Source organism: Protopterus annectens, chromosome 13.part0 (genome assembly GCF_019279795.1).
Source record: "Protopterus annectens isolate FY-2018-M chromosome 13.part0, PAN1.0, whole genome shotgun sequence".
In the NCBI taxonomy this organism is placed as follows: domain Eukaryota; kingdom Metazoa; phylum Chordata; order Ceratodontiformes; family Protopteridae; genus Protopterus; species Protopterus annectens.
The window spans coordinates 72,181,487-72,201,886 of NC_056747.1; the positions used below are offsets into that span (position 1 = coordinate 72,181,487).

The following is a 20,400-nucleotide window of genomic DNA, read 5'->3' on the forward strand; positions in this document are numbered from 1 at the left end:
CTTATAAAATTTAGGTGTTTCAGATACAGAATAACTGTTTTATGCAACTATTACATAAAATATAGGAAATATTTTTGTCCTAAAATCTCAGGACATTTGCCATTTTTACATTTTTTTTGCAGGACTCAGCTGCCCAAAGAGGGGCTGTCCCTCGCAAAGTGGGACAGGTGGTAACTCTACATATAAGTTGTCTTCATGATAGGTACTCTGTAGGGTATGCCATAACTGTGCTTTATTATCTTCATGATAGCTCCTGTATGACGTATATTGTTTTTTCGAACCAGGTCACCTGAAGTGTTTCCTGTTGCGGTACTTATGTCATCCTCTCCTATGCATGTGTGACAGACATGGGACCAATATGACATTTGACTAATTGTATAACCGCTTTGTTATGCTTTTCAAAAAAAAAAAAAAAAAAAACAGACCTGCTCTACGGTAACCCTCCTGCTCTACAGTAATCCTGTTCCTGCTCTCCAGTAACCCTCCTTATTCCGAATATCTTAGTAGAATATGGGACAACTGTTTCAGTTCCTTGGATCAAGCCTCATGGTCTGCTCTTCAATTTCTCATGAATATAATATAAACACACTAGGTGTGTGTGAGTGTATGCACATCATGGTCCTCTCTGGAAACATATTATAGTGATAATACATTTTTGCGTGAAATGCACTGTTCCTGGTGTGCCCCATTTGAGACCTGTGTTACTTTAATATTAGGGACTGGAGGTGCTTAAGGTATGGGTTGCATTTGAATACATATGTCACTATAATGAAACTTGTACTGCTTGAAAAATTGTCTATTTTTATCATTGATACTATGACTCTAATTTACATTTGAAACTACTTTTATTTGGAATGTATGCATACAGAATATGAGGTGCTTCCTTTAGAATTAATGTCACCTAAATGACATCAGCCTTTAGGAGTACAGATATTTCAGATTGTTGTCAACCTTTTTTATGAAATGCATCATTAAATATTTATCCGATCATTAGAACCTGTAGTTTTGCTAATGCAGTATGTCTTAAGAGATATACCTTGCTTCAGGCTTAGTCTACCTTTGATGGTGCTCTGAGTATAGCTTGCCTTCATGGCTCCTGTAATGAGATGTGAGGTCTATTACTGTGACCTGCAACATTAGAAATATGAACTACTTCAATCAAATGAGCAGCTAGAATTGAGGTTTTTATTTGGGATTTGTGGTACACTGAATATTGTCTTTGAGATCATTTTGCAAAGACTGTTGACTGCAATCAAGTGTTTTGATGTTTGAAGAAATATTTTCCTTTAAGATGGCAGTGTTTGTTTGCATGCTCCTTTGTTTAAATCTGTGAAGCAAAGTCTGTAACAACTTCAGGAGCAGGAGGCTTGAATCAAGGTCTACCTGGGTGAATTGTAGTTTTTAAACTACTGATTTCCTAAATAATGTGTAGTACAAGAACTGGGTCCAGCACTCGGACCTTTGTTCTTTGGACTATATATAGAGATCATTAAGAATATTTATGTTTGAACTGAATATCACCTTTGTGACCCATAATCCTTGGACAATTAATATACTTCAGAATGTCTAGTTCATGTAAAAAGTCCAGCACTGGACTGTTTTTTTGCTTGAAATACTGTCTGAGCCTACAACCTTTCTTGGTGTTAGGTGTGGCTTAGCTTTAGAATGTATGTCTTCTGAATGAAGTCTATCTTTTGAATTGTTGCTTGGCTCAGAGAGTGGGTCAGCATCAATACGGATGACATTTGGTTTGGAGTTCAATTTTAATACCACCATTGTATGGAGCAATGACTAGTATATTTATTCAGCAAATATATGGAAAGTATTCCAAGATCTCCTAGGAACAGCTGTGCAGTGTATTTTGAATTTGAGTTACAGCAAAACGTTATGGTGTCTCAGTTCCTCAAGTAGCAGTGGGTGATTCGAGATAGTAATAATTGTGAGTTCCCTCATCATTATACTTGAAATATACTCTGCAGCTACACACATGAGAACTTGGCAAACCTTCTGTATTTTTGCTGAGTGTTAGATGTAGAAACTTCTGTCTGCTCTAAGAACTGGCATGATAGAGCCTTAGTCCTTTTTACTTCCCAATGTAACTGAGCCTACCCTGTCATTATACAGCTGGCAGATGTGTTTAAATTGTCATATAAAATATATGTCCATTCCAATTATTAGACATTAGACAGTAGAAGTCCTTATGTGATTGTAAGTATGATTGCCTAAAGATTTTTAGATGCTATACATGAAAGAACGATTACTGCCTACATTGACTGATGATGGAGTAACATGTCAATTTCCTCAGTAAATAATGAGAAGTTATGCATCTCGTTTGTTTATCCTAGATATATCCTGCCCAAATAAGATCCAGGCACTCATGGCCAATCTTACGATTAACTGGATCGAATGTAATTCTAGGAGGCTCATCTTTACTGTCTGCGTTTTCTATCTCACTCTCTTCTCTCTTTCTCTCTCTGTCTCTTTCTCTCTCTGGGTCTTTATCCTTTGGCATTGTTTTGGCTTTCTTGTATGTTCTCAATCTTTTGAGTCAGGTCACCAAACTTGGGTCTTTGTTCTGGATTATAACTCCAACAATTCATCATTAGACTGTAAACCTGTAAGTAAGAAAAAGATAAAAGTCAAAGAAAGGTTCGTACAAAGCAATAAAAATATTGGTTAAAGTAGTGCAACTGTATTTATTTATATATTTAATTTTTAATGTTTTTCTTTGGTTAGTAGAACTACTTAATACCTGCAGATTAGTTTGTCATTGTTTATTATTTACTTGGATCACTGGCTCGGTAGCAAAGCGTGCTCAAATAACCAACGATTGAATTGTAAAAACACAGGTTTATTAGATACTTGTAAGCGCTTTCGAAGGGGTCCTTGCCCCAACTTCTTCAGACAAGTAATTGTTTAAAAACCACATCCTTATATACTGGCCAGATAATAAGTAAATAGATTAATAAATCAATTTAATCTAGCCAATTACATTCTTAAAGAAAAACTGACAACATACATACAAACTAAAAATATAAGCTGCCATTATTTAGTTATATATGTCAAAATTGATATTATTTCGACAGTTGATATTATCATAGAAATGTTTGTATTTATGCTTTTTTTTAAAAAGTTTGTACAAGCTTATTAGTTTTTCATACTAATAAATTCAAGAAAAACATAGCCTGAAATAGATAAATAAGTAAACTATAATACCTAGCAGGCTATGTGGACTTTTTCACCCGAACTTCATTTACTTGTGCAAATATAAACATTATAAACATTATAAATTATAATGTTTATAATGTTTATAATAATTGTCGACGGGAAAGGTTATATCACATATGGGTGTGCAAAATATGTGGACAGTATTTTGAGGCCGCTGATTGAGCAGGAAACTCAAATATGCAAGGATTCATGGAGTTTTTTAGAAAATATTAGTAAATTAGAATATTGTAATGACTCCTGTTTCCTTACAATTGACGTTAAGGACCTCTATACAGTTATCCTGCAGACTCTTGGCCTTGAATGGATTAGAGATTTCATGACCCTTAAACATATAGAAGAGAAAACCATTTATTTAGTAGAGACACTACTTGAAATTGCTCTGAAAAATAATTATATGATCTTTGATGATCGTTTTTTCCTACAAAAAACCGGCATAGCCATGGGCTCCCCGTGTGGGGTCAGTTTTGCTAACTGCATTATGGCATATTGGGAGAGAACTTTACTTTTTCAAAATGACCTTTTCACAGAGAACGTAGCCTGGTACACTCATTACCAGGACGATATGTTTGTAATCTGGAAAGGGTCAAAAGCTTTGATTCCTACCTTTATAGATAGCATACAATCAATGACTGATTTTTTTTGAATTTACGTATAAATTAGAAGAAGTGGCAATTAATTATTTGGATGTTAATTTATTTAAAGATATAACTAATTGTAGGTATAAGAGCATGATATACAGAAAGCCGTCTTACTCAAATTCCTTTCTTCACTTTACCAGTAGCCATCTGTTTCATCAAAAGAAAGCTGATGTGAAAGGACAACTGGTCAGAGCGGCCAGGATGGTTACTGATGATGATGATGATTTTCATGCTGGATTTTCTCTTCTTAAGACTATGTTTACCAGTCGAGGTTACCCGGTGTCTTTGATTGATTCTATTTGTTTAGAAGTCAGCAATAAGAGATATGTAGGTCATTTTAGGCCTCTGTTGGTGAATAATTTATTCCCCATGTCTAATGTGTTGAGGTCAGTTAATGATGTGGCTCTCAACAACTCAAAACCAGACTATAGAGTCAGTTTTCTTTGTACTTATTCGTTGGACCATTATAATATGAAAGAGATTTTATATAAGAATTGGTCCATTATTACTGAAGATAAAGGTTTATTAAAACTTTTAGGTTTAAAACCAAAAATTATTTTCAGAAGAGGGGCAAATTTAAAATCTATTTTAGAATGGAATGTAAAGCCCACACTTCATGGTAACTTTGGAATGTATAAATGTGGTGCATGCCACCAATGTAGATTTATCTGTGTTGATAACAAAATTAAGCTAAAAAATAATATATTTCATATTAATGGAAGGTTTAATTGTCATACTAAAGGGGTCATATATGTAGCCACCTGTTCTCAGTGTTCCGTATTTTACATTGGCTAGACTGAGAGAAAATTAAAACAACGTATTTATGAACATTCTTATGCTATTTGCAAAAATGATATGAACAATGCTTTGGCTAGACATATTATAGAATTTCCCAATCATAGTTTACAATTTTCCATGTTGCAACAAAGGCATTTTGATCCTAGAGGTGGCCCCTGGCAGTTAAACCTAGAAATTGATGAAATTATGTGGCAGATTAGAACTGAATCCCACATATATCCTGGTTTAAATAAATACATATCTATGAAAAGTATTTTAAAACATCTGGCCTTAAACAGATGATTTGAATTTCTGGGGTTTTATGGATTGATTTGTGTAAAGGTATTTTTATTTTTTATATATTAATTTTTATATATTATTTTTTATATATTATCCAAATGGTGCTGTTCATTTATATTTCTTAGCTCGCTGATGTCATATTCGACTATGGCACATTTTATTTTACTTTTCAGTTCACGTTGCTTGTCTATTGCCTGAAGTAGCGATTTTGTCAGTTTTTTGACTGTTATTTTGTAGAATGCACTTCATATGATGCTCTTAGTAGTCTTTCTACATTTTAGTAACCATGTAATTTGAATGTTTTATAACATATATTACATTTCAATATATACATATATTTATTTTTTAGTTTTTATAGAAATATATTCATATTGAATAATATATATTAATTAGTAATAATATTCTTAGTTATGTATGTAATTTGTTTTTAATATTGAGATATTGAGATCATTGTATATATTTTTACAGCATTATACTAACAGGAAGACTCTAGCTCTTTAAGGACAAATATTCACTAATGCTAATTCATTAATTGATTAATTGTGACGTTTGTCTTTGTTATAAAAACTTTGCTTAGGTTCTTAGGTTCTTAGACGAGTACTAGGCTAACTGCCGCTGCTGGCCATTTTAAGCCTAGCCAATTTCCCTTTGAAAGATGAGAATCAAACCCTGTACCTTCTGCCTGTGAGGTAAACACCTTAACCATTACACCAACCCCCTGAAAAATTGATTCTTAGTTGTCTGAAGAAGGTAGGACACATTGCCTACCGAAAACGTTAATTAAATTGTTGTTTTTAAGGTACATCTGCCTGCCATTTTGACTCTGCTCACAGTGCTACTCGCCTTCGTGTTTAATTTAGTTTGCTGATTATCTTGAAGTTTTTGTCTGTAATTAACAAGATCACATGACACAGCCAAGAAAATTCTTAAAGAGCTAGCACACTCATCACAAGCAAAGATGGATGTATTCAAAACATGTGCAAACAAGTACATATAAACTGAAATAACAAATACATTTAAAATTACATACAGGGAAATGCATGTGAAAAATAAATTTAAACTGCATATAAAATACTAATAACCACTAGCGTGAAATATCCATTTTCCTTTTCCATATAGGTTTTATGCTAAGTTTTGCATTAATTCCTGGTTAAGAGTCAGCTAGCAGCCATGTAATCCAATCATATTCAGAGACCTCTAATTTATTATTCAAGACTCTACCTCTTATACTCGTTGAAACAATGTATATCATCCTGAATTTAAATTCATGGTTATTCCTTTTTTCTAAAATATGTTTAGTTAAAGCATTGGTTGTAACGCCTTTGTATTTCAGAAGTCTGTTCAATGATATGATCTTTGAGTTACTTGTGCTTTTGCCTCATAAAATGCAGGACAAACAGTGCACATTGCTAAGCAAACAATATTTGTGGTATTACAAGTGGTACACCAACTGAAGCTAAATTTCTTATTTGTTTTTGGATGTATAAAACTATCATTAGTTATAATATATTTACAGCTCACACAACTGTAACATGGAAATGTCCCAGACTTACTCATCTTAGGATTAATTTTAGTTGTGTTATATGAAAAATCTTTATGACATTAATGCTTCCTAAGGTTAGGAGAATTCCTGTATACAAAGCTGGGTTTTGAGCCAGTAAGGGTTTTAATCTCTGGCATTCTCTCAAGAATGCCCCAATTTTTTGATATGATGTTTTTCACTCTGTTCATCTTCATACTGTAAGTTGCAGAATAGCTTAAGTAATTTTGTTTGCTTCTCTGTTCTGAAACATTAGAATACATATTCTCTCCACCAAAATAAGGTCTGGCTGAACCACTCCTATCTCTCAGAATTTCCAGCTTTACCCGCTTAAGAATTTGCTATCATAGCCTCTTTCTTTGAATTCTTTCATCATTTCATCCATCGTTCAACACATATCTCATCACTGGTGTTCAGTCTGCTTACTCCTTACAAATGACATCTAGCTATATCACTAAATGTATGGGGAGTATGCATACTACGTTGATGTGTGTACCTATTCACTTGGACATCCTTCTTATATATAGATGTATTGATATTCTCATCTGACTTAACTAATTTCACATCCAAAAAGCAAATCTCAGTGGCAAAAAAGGTAGACTTAAATTTAAGAAAGGTAGTAGTACTACCTAAATAGTCTATAAAGCTAGTCAACTCACATTCATCACCACTCCAGATCAAAAAAATCATCGTCCACAAATTGCTTATAAAAGGCGACCTCAGACCTGAACTCTTGTGGTGCATCAAACACAAACTGTTCTTCCTACTGATGTAAAGTAAGGTTTGCATAGGTGTTTGCAAATGACATGCCCATTGCTACACCAGAGATTTGGAGGTATAACTGTTCATTAAGTATGAACAAATTGTTAGTCAGTATTAGCTCTAATAATTCACAAAGTGTTTCAACCTCTCTAGTGGACAGGTCACTGTTATGACTTATAGCATCTAAGCCATAGTCATTAGGGATGACTGTAAATAGAGAGTTGATGTAATTTCTGTGATCTCTGAGTGACAGTGATATGGATCTGTAGCTAGCAATGAAGTAATAGTTGCATTTGTTAAGGGTGATACAAACCTCCATGATCTTCTCGTTGGTGGGTAATCTGATGTGAAGTAATTTTGTTTTTAAAATAGATACCCCCACACATTTTCCCAAGGAACTCAAGGCATGATGGACTGTAAACCCTGTTAAACAGGGAGTAGTGTTATTGCACTGAAACCCTCTCTCAGTATTATGCAAACATGCATGTGTTTGACTTGCAGGAGGGCTTCTGGTTCTGACAGCTTTCTATTTAGATTTCTAGCATTGGCTAGTACCACCTCAGTGTTGTCCAAACATAAATTTGAATGTTCTATGTCGGAATGTCCAGCTGGGGGACTCTGCTAACGAAAACACTACAAAGGCAGCAAAAGCTCTAGGCAGAATGAGGAAGCCCTGGTATGACAAACATATCACCATTCTTGGCAAAATGCAAAGTCTTATCTGACTTATCCTAGGCTGACATATATTGCATCCCCTCAGAATAACACCAACTACTTAGTTACTGTAAAGCCAGTTATCTTTTCTCTGTGTATTATAAAATGTAAACAGAATGTAACACATTAATCCATGTGCATTTATAAAGATTAGCCAAGATGAACATTATTAAGAATAAAAAATAAAACATAACAAGGAAAATCAAAAGGGTAAGTAAGACCAGAACAAATGAAAACTATACACCTGACGTTCTTACTGCTTACTGAGCAGATCACAATAGGTGATTGTGCCTGTAGCAAAGTTCTTAGGTAAATCAAAGCTTCTTGTTATTTTGTGTTGCTTTGACTTGGCAAGCATCAGCTATAAATGTATTTATTATTTTAAGTGTGATATTACGTTTAATTAGACAAAAGTTCATTCACAATTTATGAGAGTCAGTGTGATTTGCTATCTATATTATAATCACAAAGATATCCAGTGGTGGCTTTTTTTCAAGTGTTGGGCAGGGCATTCATTTAGTCATATCTACAAGTTTCTGGTTGAGAACACAGGATTGTAGGCCAGCACTTTACTGGTAATGGTAGCACATCCAGTCTCCATAACACAGAACACAAGTGTTTCCTTCAGCGGAGCTTGGAGTGCTACTAATAAAGTGCCCGATGTTTTGCACTTCTCCCTGTGAAGTACTTCCAAGCAGTGGAAGACAATAATCCAACTCAAATTGAAATTGCATGTCTGCCTAACACCAACAGTTCTTCTTACCTCTGAAATGAAGGTGCTTAATTTTTTTCACCAGGCATGGCTGTTAAATGACCTTGCGTATTAACAGAATTATATATTATCTAAATGATAGTTATTGATTTAGCAACAAGATCAAATACTGGAAAAGATGATGTTTCCCTCCTTCCCATGCTGGTGTCAGTCTCCCAGGAGGTATTTCCCACAAAACCAAACATAAATGGCAGTTATTGCTGCTTCTTTTATTTCATCAATTACTTGTGTCTTGTGATGCACAGACCAGATACAGAGCATGTCAAAATATTAACCCAATTTTAGTAGTGTATCCTGCATTCATATATTGTGTGAGTTAGAATGTATATCTAAAGCGAATACATCATAAGTAATACAGTTTAGAATGAATTAAAACACAACCCTCCAATTATGGCCCCCTGTGGGACACCAGCACCCAGATGACCCAGGGATAATGCATTACCGTCTGCTTGATCTATAAGGTTTTCATCATGTAAAGTGTGTTATTGAGCCTTCATTAAAATGCTTATCATTTAGGTTCCCTCTACCTGTGGTGATGATGATTAGGATATCTGGCTTCATATGCAATGAGGAAACAGAAGGCATATAATACATGCTTATAGAAATGTTCATAACCTCTAAAGCCTTAATAATAAATGCTGTTTATAAGAGAGAACAAGACTTCTAAAGGTAACATTACAGGGAATGCAGCCTTGAAAACCAGGCAGCTCTTCTGACGGACCAGTTCTTGGATTTAACCAGCACATGGCTTGCACCTGTCACCCCTGGGTTTTCGAATACTGGCTAAGGCTCTTGCCTCCCCCATAGTGCCTTTTTTAGACAAGGCTCAAAAGACAAACCCACCTCCATAGACAACACAAAGAAAAAACTAAGGGTAATGCTGCTCAACGCCAGAAGTCTAAACCTCAAGATGCACGCACTCAAGACTCTCCTCGGTATGGAGAATATCGATATCTGTGCAGTAACAGAAACCTGGTTCAAGGCTCCCGAAAGCACCTCAGCACTACCAGGTTATACCTCATACCATGCTTTTCGGCCACAAAACTCGGACCGAACCACAAAAGGAGGGGGAGTATCCATATACATCAAAAATACCCACACCTCCAGGTTAGTGGCACTGCACGAAGCATCGGAGACCATCCATGTGCAACTAACACTGGGCAAAACTGCCTTTCAGTTTGTAGCCTGCTACAGACCACCCTCCCTAACACAGGAAGCCCATTCGGCTTTCCTGAGAACACTAGAAAATATGAAAGTCTCTCCGAACACCATTATATTGGGTGACTTCAACTACCCAAACATTGATTGGGAAAACTACTCAAACCCAAACACCCTCACCCAATGGTTCCTAGAATTTATAAACTCAAATACTATGGAACAACTGGTCACCACTCCCACAAGAGGGGAGAACATATTGGACCTGGTCATCACCAACATGGGGTCTCTATGTTCCACACCAGAGGTATACCCCTCATTGGTAAGATCAGACCATAAATTAATCTCACTGGATATCCATTTCCTGTTTCCACCCCCAGCCAAGGAAACCACGGTGAAGAACTTCTCAAAATCAAACTTCACACTTCTCAAAACCAAGGTGGAATCTTTCAAAGGCCCAGGGCCAGTGGAAACTGCAGCCCAAAATGCAGACTCCTTTACAAAAGCATTCTATGGACACCTGCAGGAATGCATGGAGCATGCTATCCCAAATAAAACCAATACTCACACCTCCAAAGGCAGGAGACCTGTCTGGTGGACCCCGGCCATAAATAAGCTATATAACAGAAGGAGGAAGCTACTACATGATAGAGCAAAATCCCAAAAAGAGAAGGCATCTCTGATCAGTACTAGCAAGAAACTACGATCCCTCATAAAATCATCTAAGGCAAACTTCGAAAGAAAAATTGCACAAGACACTAAGGATAATCGCAAGGCCTTCTTTAGTTATGTCAAGAACCTAGGAGGCAACTCCCAGATATGCTCTGAGTTAGTGCAAAATGACAAAAAATACACTTAACCCACAGACATTGCCAACATCCTGGATTCAGTGCAAACTTCACCCCCCCTTCCTCTCCAAAAGAGAAAATGTCTATATCCCAACAGAATGTAACCTCTCTGTGATCACAGATTCACAGGTGAAAGCTGCTCTCTCCAAAGCAAAAAACACAGCATCAATGGGACCAGACGATGTCCCGGGCTGTGTGTTACATGAGCTCCAAGAAGAACTAAACCCTCACTTAAAGACACTGTTCAATCTCAGCCTTACTACAGGATATGTACCAAAGGAATGGCATACAGCAACAGTGGTCCCGCTCCACAAAGGTGGTGCCACAATGGACCCTGGAAACTATCACCCTATAAGCATGACCAGCCTGGTCTGCAAGGCTATGGAGCGCATCATCATGGAAATCATAAACAAGGACATTGGGAACCTCCAGACACTGAATCTTACCCAATTCGGCTTTGTTAAGGGCAGATCTTGCCTCGTGAACCTGGCCGACTTCTTTGAATCTGTTACCAAAACCATAGATGAAGGGAAGGTTGTCCACACAGCCTACCTGGACCTTGCAAAAGCCTTAGACACAATACCCCACTTGGGCATCATAAATAAGCTCACCAGCTTAAATATCAACTCCTATGTCACAAGATGGGTTGCAAACTGGCTTAGGGATAGAACCCACATGGTCAGAATTGCAGGTGCCATGTCAGACTCTAAACCAGTTACAAGTGGCGTCCCATAAGGCTCAGTCCTGGGACATCTCTTGTTCGGTATATATTTCTCTGAGGTACAGGCTAACATGGGCGGACTATGACTGACAAAGTTCACAGACGACTGCAAACTGGGTGCCATAATCGACTCTCCGGCTGACACGAGCATCCTCCAAAAGGGTCTCACAGAGATGGATAACTGGTGCCAGAGCCATGGCCTAAAGCTAAATGCCAAAAAGTGCATTGTCATCCCTTTGGGAAAAACAAAGTGCCCACAAATTACCACATAGGTGGTAATCCATTAAGTATGGAAGAAGTAATTAGGGACCTGGGGACCCAAGTAGATATTAATCTCTCCTTTGACAATCACATTGCCAAAGTAGTTAGAAAGACCTTCTATATAGCCCACCTTATCATGAAAGGGTTTGCATCTAGATCAAGAGAGGTCATTGTGCCACATGCCCCATTTGGGATGTACCTTAGCCGACACCTGTAGCAACTGGAAAGACCCCAAAAGTACTTCACCAAGATGATCAAGGGACTCAAACAGATGCCCTATGCACTTCAGCTAAAGAAACTCCAGCTCTACTCAGTTGCGTACCGCCTACTCAGAGGCAATCTGTGTCTGATGTATTAATTAGAATTAATGGACATGCTCCACCTCAAGAATTCCAAGTCCCTTAGAGCTACATGCTCCAGGGACTTGAACCTCAGCACAGAAATAAACAGGACATGCTGGAGGGACACATTCATATCCCAGAGGCTCCCCTCACTCTGTAAGAAAATCCCAATCCATATTAGGCAGAGCCCCTCACTGACCCTATTCAAGAGAAATCTTGACGAGTGGATGGGAGACTGTAAGTTTACCCCTGGGATCTCTTCTGTGTCCTTGCTAGACAGAGGTACAGTAAACTAATCTTAATATGGCTACCTTCTGTGACCTACTATACAGAGACACATTAACTAATCTAAAAGGGTGGCGAAAGCCAAACACACTCTGGCTAGGCTTATAAGTGCCCTAGGGCAGATAGCCTAGCATCAACCTATGAACCTATGAACCTATGAACAATAGAAAGAAAAGTGAAGAAAACCATGACTTCAAAGTGACAGGTGACCATCCAAATGCCAGAGTTGGTGTAAGCCCACCTGGATGTAAAAGATCATACAGTATTTAATCAGAAAAAGAGTAGGGGAATTTCCTCAGCTGGGTCAAATTTCTACTGGTCAGTAAGAATGTCATCTCTGCTCCCACCTGAAAAGAGGCCACTAGTCTAGTAGGACTGACCTGATCAACAAAATATGAATAAATAAATGAATAAATAAATACATAAATAAAAGAAAATGTGCTCATGCTGTTGGGGTGCTCATGTTCACTGTCTTCCCCCTCACTGTTCTTCCCTCAGACTTTGGAAGAAGAGCTCAGGATTGAAAGATGAGTATAGAAAAGTTAGGTAGAATTTGCCACAAAACAAGAAATATGTCCAACACAAAATGGAAGGGATAGACTGGCAAGGAGATATGAAAGGGGAGGAAAGAAGAAAGGAAGATGAATGACTGCTACTAGGTAATGCGAGAAGATAGGGTAGGGAAGCCCAGAAGGCAGGAGCTACTAAACTTTCAAGGAGGTTAGAGACTGTAACCACAAGTGGGAAAGGACAGAGCTTCAAAACTCATGTAGACTGTAGGAAATTCTTTGGAGAAATGGGCAGGAACAAGGATTCTAAATCTTTTTTTTTTTTCATTCGTATAATTTACACTGCTACACTAGAGGAGTCAGAAATAAGCCTTATATTGTTGCAATTAATTTAGCTACTTGTAAATAATTATTTAGATGAGATTACATTTCACAATTTTTAGATTTACGGAAAGGTTACTTAGATCATCCTTGCATCACTAAAATGTATGCATGACTGTCACATATCGTCTACTGAGAGGCGATCTCTGCTTAACATACAAGGCCATGTCAAACCCAGAGCTGCTGGACATGCTACACTTAAAGAAATCCCAGTCCCTCAGAGCCACATGCTCCAGGGATCTAAACCTTGTCATTACAATGAACAAAACATGCTGGATGGATAGGTTCCTGACCCAGAGACTCTCCAGACTCTGGAATAGACTGCCCAAACATGTCAAGCAGAGCGCTTCTTTGGCCCTCTTCAAAAGGAACCTCGACGATTGGATGGGAGATAGGAAATTCACCCTGGGGATCACGTCAGTCACCCTGCTAGACAGAGGTCCAGGGGAGTAAATATTGTGGGAAGAAATATCCAGGGAATTGCTATACCTAGGCTCGTATAGGCCCTAGGGCCGATAGCCTAGTACCAACCTATGAACTGGTTTTGTCAAACATATTTCAAAATATTCTAGCTAGTATAGTGTTTTTAGTGTCACTAAAAGTGCTGTTAAACTGTTCCTCTTCACAACTAATTTTAGAATGCTTGATGGAGCAGAAAGTTTAGGAATCCTACAATATTTCTTAAAATTATGTGCTGTGCGCGAGCGTGTGTGTGTGTGTGTGTGTGTGTGTGTGTGTGTGTGTGTGTGTGTGTGTGTGTGTGTGTGTCTGGAGGAGTGCGTATGTGAAGGTTGGGGAAAGGGTTTGCAGATGTAGACATCAATAGTTTTTCATAGCAAGCATACAATGGCAGTGAAACACAAGATGTCACAAGACAGACTGTTTGTTCAAAATATTCTTTATGCTTTATTGTCCTATCTAAAGAACATGATGCATGTATTCTAACTAATCAGGAGACAAACCAGCATTACTATGGTAACTGTTTAGCTCACTACATTAGCGTAACGCTAAGTCATGGGTCTGTAAGCCACATCTCTCAACCAGGGACGTCGGGAGGCATATGCACTGTACTGATTTCAGTACAACTTATTTAGAAGGGGGGGTAGCTTTTTAACAAAAAAAAAAAAAAAAAAAAAGCGTTGGCTCTTTAAGGATGCTTGCTGGGTGCGGTAGCTTTTTAACTAAAAAAAAGCATTGGTTCTTTAAGGATGCTTGCTGGGTGTTGTGGTGAAGGTGAACGGGCGCTGACATCATGTCCGGCTGACTGCAACCGGGAAATTAGCTTGAATGGAGCAATCGTTAACAGATAGGAGTGCGAGCGGATCAGGAAAGTATGGAGCAATCAGGTAAGGAGAGTATGTGTGAAACAGATCAGGCTTGAATGGAGCAATCGTAAAGAGTGTGTGTGTGTGTGTGTGTGTGTGTGTGTGTGTGTGTGTGTGTGTGTGTGTGTGTGTCTGTGTCTGTGTCTGTGTCTGTGTGTGTGCCCCCATATAACACAACAGGTGTTTAGGCTCAAACCCTGTACCTTTGCTTCAGGGTAAGAAGAGCCTAAAGTCCCTAACCACAACCATTTCTGAACTTTGTTCAGATGTTTATTTCTAACAGTTGTGAGCTATGGTGAGAACTGAAGTTGTATTCCCCAGTTGTGGTGAGAAGTGAGAACTAAAGTTGTATTCCCCAGTTGTGGTGAGAAGTGAGAACTGAAGTTGTATTCCCCAGTTGTGGTGAGAAGTGAGAACTGAAGTTGCATTCCCCAGTTGTGGTGAGAAGTGAGAACTGAAGTTGTATTCCCCAGTTGTGGTGAGAAGTGAGAAATGAAGTTGTATTCCCCAGTTGTGGTGAGAAGTGAGAACTAAAGTTGTATTCCCCAGTTGTGGTGAGAAGTGAGAACTGACGTTGTATTCCCCAGTTGTGGTGAGAAGTGAGAACTGAAGTTGTATTCCCCAGTTGTGGTGAGAAGTGAGAACTGAAGTTGTATTCCCCAGTTGTGGTGAAAAGTGAGAACTGAAGTTGTATTCCCCCATATTATTATTTTTGTTGTTTGTCCAGGTTTTTTGTGCTAAGGTGTGAAGTGAGAACTGAATTTGTATTCCCTCATTATTGCCTTTGTTTGTCCAGGTTTTTTGTGCTAAGAGGTTGAGAGCTATCTAATAGCCGTTAAGTTTCAGTCTTCCTATTTTTCAAACTGCTGATTTAGCATAGTGGTATGTTGCACTGACTGTAGTGGAGATGGTTCTGGGTTCAAGACATGCATGGTGGTAACGCAACATTTTATTCTAGCAACTTTCCAAAATTATACAAGCAATGTTTAAAATGTGTCCTGGTTTTTGGGCTTTTGTCCCCCCCCCCCCCAATAAATGTTGGCTTTTTCCAGATTTCTTGTGCTGCAAAGTTCAGAGATGCAGCTGAGTGTCTAGTACATTTTACAAGGAGCTGAGAGCTGCAGGGGAACTAAAGTTTAGTGCTGCTTATGCTGAGTCTGCTTATATTGCTAATAGCACAAGAGGTACTTTACTTGCTTTTGATGCAGAAGGCTGTGGGTTCTTCTCCCACAGTAGGTAGTTGCATTGCTGATACTGTACTGTGTTGTAAAGGGGGTGGATGCTGTAGTCCTTTTTGGTGAAGATATCTAGTAGTAACTATGAACCTGTTATGATGGAAATGTTCTGAATTGGGCTGTTTTGTCATTATTGGTGCATGTATTTTGTTTCATTGTTTACTGTAAAAATGTTCAAAACAATAAATTTAAAATGCTCTCTAACATCTATACTGTATTGTACAAGGAATATAATTTAATACAATCAGGAAGGTGTATCAAAGAGCATGTGTATGTTCCATGTGCAAGGGGCCTATGATTTGAAAACAGCACAAAGTTAATCTTTATCTGCCACTGGCAAAATTTATTTTCTTTGAATGTGGGTTTCAATGCTATTTCAATGAATGTGAGTTTCAAGGGCAGAAAAGTTTTAATGCTAAGTCTAGTTTCATTGTGAGACTGCATTGCTTTGTTTAGCAGATATTTATTGGTGTTTGTGCTGTAAAATGCAAAATAAAACTTTTCTGGCAAATCATTTAGAAATGAAGTCATTAAATAATGACAGACATTAAGTTTTAGACGTCATAACCTTCAGAAAAATGCATGCTAAAGCAAGACCTGTTATTCTTTCAACTGTATTAAGTTTATACAAGATAAATTTTTAGTACTGTTTGTATGTTCCCCCAATATATTTGGCCTTGTCCAGATTTCCTGCATTAAGAGGTTGAGAGGTACGTGCAAATAAATTGCTTTATAGAATTAGGAATATCCAAACCTCTCAACTGTTCCCAATTTTGGCTCAAAATGTTGCTCCCCCCTAATAATCCCTCTGCAAAATAGCAATTTTGGAAGAAAACGTGGAGGCTTTACAATTATAAATAACTAATGATCAGAGTTATAGATTACTTTTATTTCAGAAATGCATGTAGATTCTCTAATTTTGTCAGCTGCTCAAGTTAACAGTGCTCATATTAAAATGGTGTCCCTTCTTTGACAGGTTCCCAGCTGTATTGTCTGGCAATTTTATATTTTTGCATCACATTTTTGGCCCGTTTTTCATAAAATTGCGGTTTTCTGGCAAATTAGTGACAAATCATTAAAGACTGAAGTTAGAAAATAATGGCAGACATTTGAGTTTCAGATTTCATACCTTTCAGAAAATTCGTACTAATGCAAGACCTACTACTATTCTATTATCTTTCTAAATTTATTAGGGCAATATTTTAAAAAAAAGTCTTTATTTTTGGGCCTTTGCCTCAATTTTATTTATGGGTTTGTTGCTCTAAGAGGTTGAGAGGTATGTGTGTGTGTGTGTGGTAGGTAGCATACCTCTCAACTGTCCGAATTTTGCAGAATGTCCAGATTTTTGCCCCATATTTTTTGTCTGTTCCTCAAAAATTTTGTGATTTTCTACTAAATCATTGAAGGCTGAAGTTGCTAAATAATGACACATGCGAGTTTCAGACTTCATGTCCTTTAGAAAAATTCATACTAGCACAAATCCTGTTATTCTAGCAACTTTCTCATACTAGCACAAATCCTGTTATTCTAGCAACTTTCTAAGTTCACAAGAGCATTATTTAATATCTGTCCCTGTTTACTTTAGGGTTTGTCCATATTTCTTGCACTAAGAGGTAGGTTGGGTGTGTGTGTGAGTAAAACACCCTAGTTAGGGGTAGCAGGTGGTTAGTAATTTACTCAAGCTCAAAACCTGTACCTTAGTTACAGAAAACAAAAGCATGAATCCTCTACCCCAACTACCATGCTGCATTTTTCAAAGAACTGACTTTCAGGTTTATTTTCAATTCAAGGAACCGAGTTTGAGTGAATCTATATTATATTACTGAAGAGGCATTACAGCGAATGCCTCTTTATCGATACTAAAAGAGCGAACCGTGAATTACGAGAATGGCCGTAGCTTGGCTGGGGAAGGGGGCAGCAGTTTGAGAGCTGTGAGTACAAATTTGAAAATCCTAGCTACACCCCTGCTCTCAACAGTAGCTCTCCAGTGGCTTACTTTGCAGAGTCCAACTCAAATATAATAACAGAAGGAACCATTTTCTTTCCATTCTCTGTCTGGCAACCTTTTATTGCTTCAAATATAGATGGATTGAAAAAATAACATATATGTTTAGTTAGCTGGTGATAAGAAGCTAATAAAAAAATATGTCAGCCCTCTGGCACACCCTGATATTAATAAGTGAAAAGGCATGACATCATGAGAACATTATAAAACCTACTATATGAATGAATCACCACTCTGAATGACAGGAAGAACATTCACACAGGTTTATCAGTGGGACTGCAGGTCATATAGGGAGGATTTTAACCACATTGCTGAGCAGGTCATTTTGCAACATGTTCCTGAAACATTATACTTCTGGATATTTCTACTAGCTTTGTGTGTTTTCTGCTTCTGTTCCTTTTTCATTTCCTACAGAGCACTATCTGCTTTAATGGGAATGCGGCTGGATCTTGTTAAGTTGGACAGAATAAGTGTAGAAAGGATGTCATTCGTACTCCATGAAAGCATTCATATTTTCTTTTATTTTACATTTGTTTGCTAGGAAAGTCTGACTGGGATAAGACCCATTTTCAGCAGAGGCCTGGGGAGAAAAGCTCTACATATAGAGATTATACAAAGAATATACAAGACATATAGTACACAAGAAATTACATTCTACGCTGTTATAGCTGACATTTGTATTATACCATCATCTGCTATAATTCCTTATTGTGGTGTAGACATTGTAGGTTCTCAATGAGGAAGCGTTTATAGGGGGAAACTGGACAGAAAAGGACGGGGTTAGAGATGATCTAGACATGAGAGGGAGCATGGATTATGAGGTGGCCAGGGAAGAAGAAAAAGTATGGCCAGAAACTATTAAAACTAGTTAGCCAAGAGTAGTACAGGAACAAAGCCAAGTGTCATTAAGATCGTTTTTAAGAATGTTTTTGAATTGGTTGGTATTTGTATTGGTTCTGATGCTGTGAGGCAGTGAATTTCACCTTATTCCTACATGATGATAAATAAGCAGTCCCCTGACGTATTAGAGGATTTGAATACTTGTAATGGAGATTTACTTGTTGAGTGAAGACTTTGATTAGTAGAATAGGGCTGGAGAATATTTAGAAGGGCAGAGTTTTTTTTTTTTTTAGGTTAATATACTAGTCTGTGTGCTAAGGTTAATTGGTTATGGACTAGAAGTTGTGGGAGTTCTAACCAGGAGAGTTTTTTTAAGGGACGACAGTGGTGGGCATAATGTCGGCAGTCAGTTGCAAATTTAGCGATTTTATTATAGCTTGTTTCAAGTTTAATTAAATCTGTCTTTTTAAGGTTGGTGAGAATTGGGGAAGCATACAGAAGTATTGATACAAGATGGGTTCTAGCAATGGCAACCCTACAGGTGTTAGAAAGACACTTTGTATTTATGTAAAGAGTACCCATTGTTTCGTGAACTTTCTTAATTGTTTGTGCTATATGTTGGTCAGATCTTAGGTTCTTATCCATTATTACTCCTACTAGTTTTGTTTGTGAATTAGCATTAATTTTAGTTTCTCCAGGCATCAGGAGCAGACCCTGCAGATAGGTTGAGGATGAATAGTTTATTAAAGGCTCAGATAATTCATATGTGGCACTGATGAGAATGCAGCCTGGTATGTGGTCTGGTCCCAGTGAACTATTATTTTTAGCCTTTAACATAGATCATAGGCTCATGGCAAGTTGCTAGGCTACTGGGCCTCTTATAATCCTAGCCAATAAATTAGCCCATGTTCCTACAAGTCAGCACCCGATGCCCCTGTCCAGCAGGGACACAGGTGAAATCCCAGGAGTGTATTTTCTATTGCCCATCCAGTCATCCAGGTTCCTCTTAAAGAGGGATAATAAAGTCCTCCACTTGATGGGGAGAAGGCGTCTCTTCCACAGATGGGGGAGTCTCTGGGAGATAAATCTGTCCCACAGATGTATACAGACACTGGAAACACTCAATGAAGTAGAAGCTTTTAATATTCCACAATGTTCACAAAGCTTTCAGGTATGGCTACCCTTCTTCAGTGTGATAACAAAAGACTACATTTAGCACATTGACTTCAACATATAGTTAATTAGCAAGATCACATGACACAGCCAAGAAAATTCTTAAATAGCACACTCATCATAAGCAAACATGGATGCATTCAAAACATGTTCAAACAAGTACATATAAACAGAAAATAACAAATACATTTAAAATTACATACAGGGAAATGCATGTGAAAAATAAATTTAAACTGCATATAAAATACCAATAAATCACTAGCGTGAAATATCCTGTTTCCTTTTCAATATAGGTTTTATGCTACCATTTGCATTAATTCTTGGATCAGAGTCATCTAGCAGCCATGTAATCCAGTCATATTCAGAGATCTCTAATTTATTATTCAGGACTCTACCTCTTATACTTGTTGAAACAATGTGTATCCCACTGAATTTAAATTCATGCTTCTTCCTTTTTTCTAAAATATGTTTAGTTAAAGTTGGTTGTAACGCCTTTGTATTTCAGAAGTCTGTTCAATGATATGATCTTTGATCTTACGTGCACTTTTACCTCATAAAATGCAGGACAAACAGTGCACATTGCTAAGCAA

At 37.6% G+C, this 20,400-nt stretch overlaps 1 protein-coding gene across 1 annotated transcript in view; it reads right to left on the reverse strand.

Annotated features, from left to right (window-relative positions):
• Positions 1–400: 400 nt before the first annotated feature.
• Positions 401–20,400, reverse strand: part of LOC122817593 (tyrosine-protein kinase JAK2-like) — an 876,396-nt gene continuing 856,396 nt past the window's right edge. Inside the window, exon 24 of the mRNA XM_044090632.1 lies at positions 401–2,615. Coding sequence (XP_043946567.1) covers positions 2,499–2,615 — 117 coding nt within the window. The 3' untranslated portion in view covers positions 401–2,498. The remainder of the gene's footprint in view (positions 2,616–20,400) is intronic.